The following is a 9,556-nucleotide window of genomic DNA, read 5'->3' on the forward strand; positions in this document are numbered from 1 at the left end:
AAAAAAAAAAAAAAGAGTTGGTCAAATAACTTTTTATTAAATCCCTGCCAATTTACAGATCCAAGAAACTAGGTTTGAAGAACTGGAGCTATTACCACAGATATTGGACATTTGACTTTTGTAACAGAATAAACTGCCACACGAGAGAACCCCTCATCTCTTCCTTTCTTCTGCTTCAACTCCTCAATCACCCCAAAAGAAAACAAGCACCACTAAAAAAGAGAGCATAAACAGAAGAAACTAGTTCAAGAACAATATTATACAGTTCAGAAGATCAATGGCAGGGCCAGATCAAGCAGCACGGCAACCGACAGAGGTCCTAAACCAGCATTCGAAATTGCCATTTTGTCCGGTTAGAATGGCGATTGGTGGTGCTGTTATTGTTGCCACACTTGGTTACTTTGTGTTGTTCACCAAGAAGAAGCCTGAAGCCTCTTCAATTGATAATAATCTAGAACGAATAAGGTGTTCATCTAGCAACAAGAATTGGCGGTTCATCGGCCTCCGACTGTTGAAATAGTTGCATCATTAACGGAACAAATTTCAAAGTGCAGTGCAGTTTCCTTTTTCTGACCTTCATGATCTCTTTTTATAGAGAAAGAAGGCTTTTTTGGTATCGCTAATGGTGTTGTTCCATTTTGGAGCATTGACGAAACTTCTAACATGGACGGCCTTTCTCTTGGGTCATCTTGTACGCATAGAAGAGCGATGTGCATGCATCGAATCAATTTACATGATGAACGTGAATCGTCTAACGTAGAATCCATAAAGTTCATGCCTTCGCCGTTTAACCAAAGCTCGTATGCCTGAAATTTCAAATCAATACATGTTGGTTGAGTACTTAAAATGTGAAAATCATGATTAAGTAAATGCGAAAATTAAGGTTGCTGAAAAAACCTACATATTCAGTAAGGCTTAAATTTTCGTTCACACCAAAAGAACATGAGTTTCTCTTGCCATTTATTAATTGTAGAAGTAGAATTCCGAAACTGTAAACGTCAGATTTCGTTGAGTATAATCCCAGCCTAATATATTCAGGAGGAGCATAGCCACTGCAACCGAATGATACAGGTTGTCTTAATAAGCGTTTATAGAGATAGAATCAATCTCCCTCAGTACGAATTGAATATATATAAGTGAAATTAATGCAATGAAATGCACTCACTATGTTCCCACAATCCTGCTGGTGTTTGCTTCAAGTCCATCTCTTGCAAAAATTCTAGCCATTCCGAAATCAGAGATCTTGGGCTTCATTTCATTATCCAGTAAAATATTGCTAGGCTTCAAGTCTCGATGGATGATAGTAAATCTTGAGTACTCTTGGAGATACAGAAAACCTTGAGTAACACCTTCAATGATTTGAACCCGATTTCCCCAATCCAACAAATATCGTCTAATGGGATCTAAAAATATTTTGGAAAGCAATCAGTTATTCATGGAGCATGCACAGATAATAAATTCTTTGTAGTTGAATAAACCTGAACACAAAAGAATACAAACCGAAAAGGTAGCGGTCCAAGCTGTTGTTGGGCATGTATTCATAGATCAGCATTTGTTCATCTCTGTCAATGCAAAATCCCAAAACTTTGACGAGATTCACATGTTGCAGTCTTGCAGTAAGTGTAACTTCATTTTTGAACTCCTCAAATCCTTGCGTAGATGCCTTAGAAAGTTTCTTCACAGCGATTTCCTGCCCATCTGGTAATAAACCCTATATGGTAAGTAAACACGGATCACAGTTAGTATTGATAAATTCTTGGCCAGTAAGCTGAATTATCAATTAACAAACAATCACCTTGTATACAGGACCATATCCACCCTCTCCAAGCTTATTTTGAATTGAAAAATCATCAGTAGCCGCCTTGATGTCATCATAACCATAAATAATCAGATCAGGAACTTTGCCACCAAAATCTCCAGCCGTTGCTTTTGACTTTCCTATTAACCAAGAAGTAAAATATTATGGAATCCGGTGTATTGATTCGTTTAACGTAACAAAAACTTTATATTATCTCAAAACCCTAAACTCAACTAACAGTTACCTTTCCGGTTGATAATTCTTGTCCTTGCATAATATGCCACACAGCCTAAAAGAAGAACCAATGCAGCAGCTGTAGTTAAGGTGATCACCAACAATCGTCGGTCGTTATGTTTTTTGTCACCAACTTCAGCTGCGAGCATAATTTACGAGGTGAGAAATATGTCAATCTTTCAGTTCTTCTTGCCCGTAAAGCTTCTTTGATTTGCAGATGGTATACATCTGTTATTTCCTTACACAGAATATTAATTTTCCACCTTTTTACGATATTTAACTCAAACATTAATTGACCAATGAAGCCATGTTCACTAACTTGGGACTTTCATCAAACAGATAAAAAGCTACAATTAAATGAAGGATTTGGTACATACCTGCTACTTGAGAAAGCACCCAATTGTCATCAAAAGGGATTTGCCACACAACATAACCAAGAAGGTCTTTCTCCTTTGCATAAGAAACCTTAATTCTAACAACTTCAATATCATCAAAAGCAATCCAAGTTGTACCAATTGTACAGTAATTCACTACATATGTAGCATTGTATACTATGCTAGCTCCATATCCTTGAATGTAATTCTTGACATGCTTATAGCTCATTGACGCATCATCAGTAATTGCAGGGCCTGTTGCAGGTGCACCAACACCATTATCACTTGGGTTTTTAAGCGTCCAAGCGTAGCCGTAAAATGGCAAACCCAAAACCAATTTATTAGCTGGAATTCCTCCATTAATCCACCTCCCTATACCATAATCAGTACTAATTCCACTTGCAGGATCATATAAAGCAGCAAAAGCACCAGTAAAGTTAGCCCCAGTAGGCATATAGTAGTCATAAGCCAAAACATGAACCCAATTCAAGTTCTGTCTTGCTGACTCTATTGGAAAACTCGCATCATCCGAATTTGGTGTGTATTGAACAGCAGCTGTTAAAATCAACTCAGATTGGCCGGAGTTTCTTGTCTCTGAAACAATAGCAGCTCTCCACTCTTGAAATAGAGTACCCATGTTGACCATGTTTGAGCTTGTGTTGGCAGAAACCCAGGAGAAGTCAAGGCCATCAAACCCATAAAGCCTGGATAGTTTTATGGAAGACTGAATAAAAGATGCCCTGTTAGAAGAGTTTCTTACCATCAAAGAGAGATCAGAATAATCTGCATCTCCACCTCTAATAGAGAGAAGAGCAGTGATTGATGGGTTTTTTAGTTTTACTACGTTTGTGAAATTGGAGAAGGATTGTTCATCTGGGACTGAGAGCTCGTAAGAAGAGGAATTAAGATCAGCAAAAGCACAGATAATGTGTGTATAGGGAGCAGAATTGATATCTGAAACAGGGAGTCCACTGTTATAAAACCAGTAACCTGCTTTGATCCAAGTTTGTGCTTTTGCTGGATAAAATATTATCCCTGAAGAGAGAAATATATGTAGGAGGATAAGGAGAATTTTAGGTGCCATGGAAGCTCTACCGTTTGAGCATTCTTCAGTCATATTAAGAAGCATTTCAAATTAAAATTCGAGCAATAGAGATTGTATTTTTTTTATTCAAATCATCGGAATATCAAAGACTATCCAGCCTACATTCATAGTAAAATGAAGTATTCTTACTTATTGATTTCATTGAAACAACACGCTAATAAATATTATGCCCACCATTAGTTATAAAATTAAAAATTCAACCATAAGAATGTTTCACCTCAATATTATAAAGAATAAAAATCGAGAATATTAGATTTATTTTTATTTAAAATGATGTTGTTTCAACTAAAAGGGTTGGGTATAAAAGGTTAAATATAAGCTAAACCCTTATTTGACCCGTATTTAAAAAGAGTTAGGTATTGATAACCCTTAGTCATTTTGTTATTAAAGGGTAGGAGTTGGTTTTTCAAAGATCGGGTCGGATTAAGGGTTTGGGTTAGGTGTAAAAGGGTTTACTTATACTCTTAGACGACAGGGTAAGTTGGGTCAAAACTCATTACGTAATTATTGTTTCTAGTGGGAAGCGAAATCAGAACCTCCCAAGTCCATACGGTTTGGACCAAAGAGAATCACCAACAATGCTCCAAATCTCCAATTTATGACTTCCATTTTACCCTCAATCTTACATGACATATGTAATAGTCATTGATTATAAATACATATGTAGGGCTCACTTAACATCCAACTCTCCATAGAAATCGGTGAAATGAGAGTCATAAATTGAGGATCTCAAGCATTTTTCTTAAAATTCTTTACAAGGACTAACTCCCGATATAACAATAAAAGCAAGACGTGTAGACGGATTCATCAAATTGGCATTGAAATAGGATCCACACAAGGAAGGAAACCCACTTACCATTCGTTGGTTATTAGGGCCATTTTGAAAATATCCGGGTCGAAAAATGACTTTCAAATTAAGTTATGAATCGGTAGATGCCGGTAAGAGTTATAGATCAGTAGATGCTGGTAAAGGAAGTGACGATGCCATACCTAAAACGGAAGAGACTCTGGCAGAAGTAAATGGAGCTTTTTCTTGGTGTTGGTGTCAGTACCAGAAGGATTTTTTGACCTCAATTGGTGTGAAAGCAAGTTTTGGTGTCAAAAGGAAAAGAGTCTGGAGCAAAAAACCAAATTAGGCTTTTGTTGGGCCTCTTGCGGTCACTAGCTTGCTTCACCTAAAAGAGGAGCGATACTCTTGTAGTTAGAGCAACCCCATCACTTATTTAGTATGAGGAAAATTCGTAACATAGATGAAGCAACAGGCTTGAAAAACAATGAAGTCGCCACCAATTGATATTTAGGGATGCAATTGGACATCCATTCTGGTCTGCGAGAAAAATGGGCAAGGGGGTCTATTGAGCATGGGGAAGGTGTTAGGCACCCCACAACTCCCGAAATCGGTTACCTTTAAATGTTTTCCTATTTGGCTCTAATTTGTTTTTGAAAATCCCATTTTGATGGGTCTTATTGGAATGTAAATGAAAAATCCACTTGGAGTGGTTTGGAGAACAAGGTGCACGGGATCATTGGGGCCATTCCCGGCTTGGCCAAGGATTGGAGAAAAAAACCACTTGGAGTGGGTTTGGATATTTGAAAAAAGGGGTTGCACGGGATCATTGGGGCCATTCCCGGCTTGGCCAAAGATTGGAGAAAACACCACTTGGAGTGGGTTTGGATATTTGAAAAAAAAAAGGGGCTGCACGGGATCATTGGGGCCATTCCCGGCTTGGCCAAGGATTGGAGAAAACACCACTTGGAGTGGGTTTGGGTATTTGAAAAAAAAGGGGTTGCACGGGATCATTGGGGTCATTCCCGGCTTGGCCAAAGGTTGGAGAAAACACCACTTGGAGTGGGTTTGGATATTTGGGAAAAAGGACTCTTGAGGACTTGGTTGATGTACCAAAAGGGCCCACAATCAAGGAATAATGTTCAATTCAAGCCTTACTCACAATTATGTTCTTCATGAGAAAAGAAAGAATCCATTTATGGCTCATTGAATGAGTCAAATATCTTTAAACTCACCGTTGAATCCGTAAATAAATTCTCCTAATCCCTAAAAACATATTTGCTTTCCGAGTCCACGAAATCCAAATGTTTTGGATGAATGCCAATGGAACCCCAATATCTTGAAGGCTCTTTGGTATTTAAACAAAACATAAGGATTCCATAATTTAATCTTGATGTGTTTTATTAATGTGAGACGGCTTGGATTAATCCAATGACTAACGCGTTGCATTTATTTTCATGACATTCAAATAATCCTAGCATACGTCTAAGGCATCATGGCATAATGTAAGAAATCAAAGTCCTAAGCATGCATTCTAATGCAAACATCATTCGCAAAATCAATTCCTAATATCTATATGCTTCTAGCACCCTACAATATTCATGTATGCATTTTTACTATTTTTGCTACACTATTACAAGACTTATTACACTTTACAATTATGTACACAAGACAAATATAAAATATTATACAACAATTGAGATGTTGCCCACGGGACCCATTGCTCAAATCCGGCCCAAATCCTCTTAAGTTGCCCTCCGGCCCAAGCGGTCACAAGCCCGATCCAAGCCCAACAAACACAAACACAAACACAAGAATGGTCAAATGGGATCCAACGTCATAAAAACTCAAATCAAATTAAGTCCATATACATTATAAATATGCATACATAAACACATATATACAAATATACAAACTGGAATATACACATATACAATCTATATATATATATATATACACACGCTGTATGTACGCATGCACACACCCACCATATAATACACACACATGTTCACAATATATATATATGCAATACTGTATACATATATATATTCATACACCGTATATACATATACAAACACATATGAACACATATATACAAGCACATATAAACTGGTATATATACAAACACATACATATAGATATCAAAAACCCAGCATATATATACATATACACACACACACACACATATATATATATATAAACTCGTATATATACACAATGCATCACAACATCCAAAGAACATATGTTACAGCCGGACCAACATAAGTGAGTAAAAACCTTATTTCAATAGTGAGCAAACAAGGACATAAACCTTCAACAATCAAATCCAAAGAAAAAAAGCCAGATCCAAGGAATCAGAAATAAAGAGATGCGAAGTAGAACTACAGGAACATAAATAGTGAAATGGAACAAGAAGTGTCAAATATGAGTGGATCTATTACCTTCTCGGAAGAACAAAACCGAAAAGAATGAAACTCCTTCTTCTCCTCCTTTCCTTTTCTTTCCTTTGGGCTCTCCTCTTTTCCTTTGGCCTCCCCTCTTTTCTTCTTTTTTTTCTCCCTACTTCTCTGCCCCGCACGCCTCTCCTCTCCTTCTCCTTTTTCTCTTCTTTTCTTTGGCCTTCCTCCTTTCCCTCTCTTGGCCTTTTTTCCCCCCTTTCCTTGCGACTTCCCCCTCTCTTTATTCTTTTCTTTCCTTAAATTTTGCCACTTCTTCTCCCTCCCACTTTTTTTGTCTCTCTTTTTTCCCTTAAATTTTGCCACTTCTTTTCCCTCCCACTCTCTCTTGTCTTCCACTTCACCATCTCCTCTTCATTCTTTTTTGTTTTTTTTTTCTCTCTCTTTTTTTTTACTCCATTTCGGCTACTCCATTTTTGTTTTTTTGTTTTTTGTTTTTTTGTTTTTTTTTTATATATATTTTATATTTTTGTATTTTTGGCCGGACGAAAATCGGTTACTACAGCTGCCCCCCTTTGTATGTCTTTTATGAAGTAAAAGGCGGACAAAGGTGTAGTTAGCCGAATTTCGTACGGAAAGGATAAGGAAAGATGCGCGGGATCACTGTAGCCATTCCCGGCTTGGCTTAAAAAGTGCTCGGGATCACTGTCGCCATTCCCGGCTTGGCGGAAATCTATGCTTGGGATCATTGGGGCCATTCCCGGCTTGGCCAATGCTTGAATGAAGTCCCACTTGGAGTGGGTTTTGTAATTTGAAAAAACAGTGTGCTCGGGATCATTGGGGCCATTCCCGGCTTGGCCAATGCTTGAATGAAATCCCACTTGGAGTGGGTTTTGTAATTTGAAAAACAGTGTGCTCAGGATCATTGGGGCCATTCCCGGCTTGGCCAATGCTTGAATGAAATCCCACTTGGAGTGGGTTTTGTAATTTGAAAAAACAGTGTGCTCGGGATCATTGGGGCCATTCCCGGCTTGGCCAATGCTTGAATGAAATCCCACTTGGAGTGGGTTTTGTAAATTGAAAAAACAGTGTGCTCGGGATCATTGGGGCCATTCCCAGCTTGGCCAACGCTTGAATGAAATCCCACTTGGAGTGGGTTTTGTAATTTGAAAAACAGTGTGCTCGGGATCATTGGGGCCATTCCCGGCTTGGCCAATGCTTGAATGAAATCCCACTTGGAGTGGGTTTTGTAATTTGAAAAACAGTGTGCTCGGGATCATTGGGGTCATTCCCGGCTTGGCCAATGCTTGAATGAAATCCCACTTGGAGTGGGTTTTGTAAATTGAAAAAGACAATGTGCACGGGATCATAGGGTCATCCCCGGCTTGGCCAATGCTTGAATGAAATCCCACTTGGAGTGGGTTTTGTAAATTGAAAAAGACAATGTGCACGGGATCATTGGGGCCATTCCCGGCTTGGCCAATGCTTGAATGAAATCCCACTTGGAGTGGGTTTTGTAAATTGAAAAAGACAATGTGCACGGGATCATAGGGCCATCCCCGGCTTGGCCAATGCTTGAATGAAATCCCACTTGGAGTGGGTTTTGTAAATTGAAAAAACAGTGTGCTCGGGATCATTGGGGTCATTCCCGGCTTGGCCAATGCTTGAATGAAATCCCACTTGGAGTGGGTTTTGTAATTTGAAAAACAGTGTGCTCGAGATCATTGGGGCCATTCCCGGCTTGGCCAATGCTTGAATGAAATCCCACTTGGAGTGGGTTTTGTAAATTGAAAAACAGTGTGCTCGGGATCATTGGGGCCTTTCCCGGCTTGGCCAATGCTTGAATGAAATCCCACTTGGAGTGGGTTTTGTAATTTGAAAAACAGTGTGCTCGGGATCATTGGGGGCATTCCCGGCTTGGCCAATGCTTGAATGAAATCCCACTTGGAGTGGGTTTTGTAATTGAAAAAGACAATGTGCACGGGATCATAGAGCCATTCCCGGCTTGGCTGAAAAAGGATTTTTTTGCTTTTGTTTTTTTTTTGTTTTTTTTTTGTTTGTTTGTTTGTTTTTTTTTTTTGAGAAAAGCTGCTCGGGAGTTTTTGTAATCTCACCTTGACAGAAAGATGTTTCGAGCAGATGATATGCTTTGATTTGAGGAGAATGACTACGTCCAAGCTGTATCTTCTGCATAAACCTGCCATAATACAAAAAGGACAAACCATATGCAAAAATGATGCATGTAAAGACCTACTTTGCTCAAATATGAATGTTTCATTAATGAGTGAATGCATGCTCTCTTAAGGTTGTGTCGTCCTCAGTCACGCGTACAGTTGCGAACTGCTAGAACAAATCTGCTTCTTTGTAGGGTTTGACTTTCTGACTCTGGATTTTCAATGCATCTTCTTTATGCTGATTAGCAAAGGCCTTCGCTCATTCCCAAACCCAACTCTTCAGCTATCTTTCTTCCTTTTCCTTGCTTATTTGCACGTGTGCCCACTTTTGAGTTCAATGCTGCCATTTCATCTGGGTTTATTTTTCATTTCGTTGTGCGCGTCACATGATTATGATCTTCCCTTTCCTGCTAATGCTTACCTCGGCTTCAAGTCTTTTATTCAAATCCTTTCCAGCTTAGGATGCCAAAATCTAATCAAATTCCTGTCAAAAATAATGTCCCAATGCACTCCTCATATTTTCTGTCAAAACTTTGTCAGTGATAAATTCAATAGTATAGCCATGCATGTCAATTAATGAATGCAAATGATAAACTTTTTTGGAACATGGATTGAGAATGGAGTTGGGATATGAAAAAAAAGATGCCAGAAGTGACAAAACTACAGAAAGGAATTTCTTCACTATTTT

The 9,556-nt window shown here is 38.7% G+C and overlaps 1 protein-coding gene across 1 annotated transcript; it reads right to left on the reverse strand.

The window, feature by feature from the left end:
* Positions 1-25: 25 nt before the first annotated feature.
* Positions 26-3,523, reverse strand: LOC119992694 (cysteine-rich receptor-like protein kinase 10). The gene is made up of 7 exons (XM_038839488.1): positions 2,410-3,523; positions 2,043-2,171; positions 1,796-1,938; positions 1,501-1,711; positions 1,166-1,403; positions 902-1,052; positions 26-806 (listed from the first exon to the last, which is right to left on the reverse strand). The coding sequence occupies exons 1-7, from the start codon at positions 3,521-3,523 to the stop codon at positions 495-497; spliced, it is 2,298 nt and encodes a 765-aa protein (XP_038695416.1). The 3' UTR covers positions 26-494.
* Between the last annotated feature and the right edge of the window lie 6,033 nt (positions 3,524-9,556).

This window comes from Tripterygium wilfordii, chromosome 23 (genome assembly GCF_013401445.1).
Source record: "Tripterygium wilfordii isolate XIE 37 chromosome 23, ASM1340144v1, whole genome shotgun sequence".
NCBI lineage: Eukaryota > Viridiplantae > Streptophyta > Magnoliopsida > Celastrales > Celastraceae > Tripterygium > Tripterygium wilfordii.

Bases quoted from the DNA above. Each gene is read 5' to 3' on its own strand.
- LOC119992694 (XM_038839488.1), bottom strand. From the start codon at position 3,523: ATGACTGAAGAATGCTCAAACGGTAGAGCTTCCATGGCACCTAAAATT. The intron at 2,172-2,409 runs GTATGTACCAAA...TTATGCTCGCAG, and splicing joins GGTGCTTTCTCAAGTAGCAG to CTGAAGTTGGTGACAAAAAA. The intron at 1,053-1,165 runs GTGAGTGCATTT...ATTCGGTTGCAG, and splicing joins AGCAGGATTGTGGGAACATA to TGGCTATGCTCCTCCTGAAT.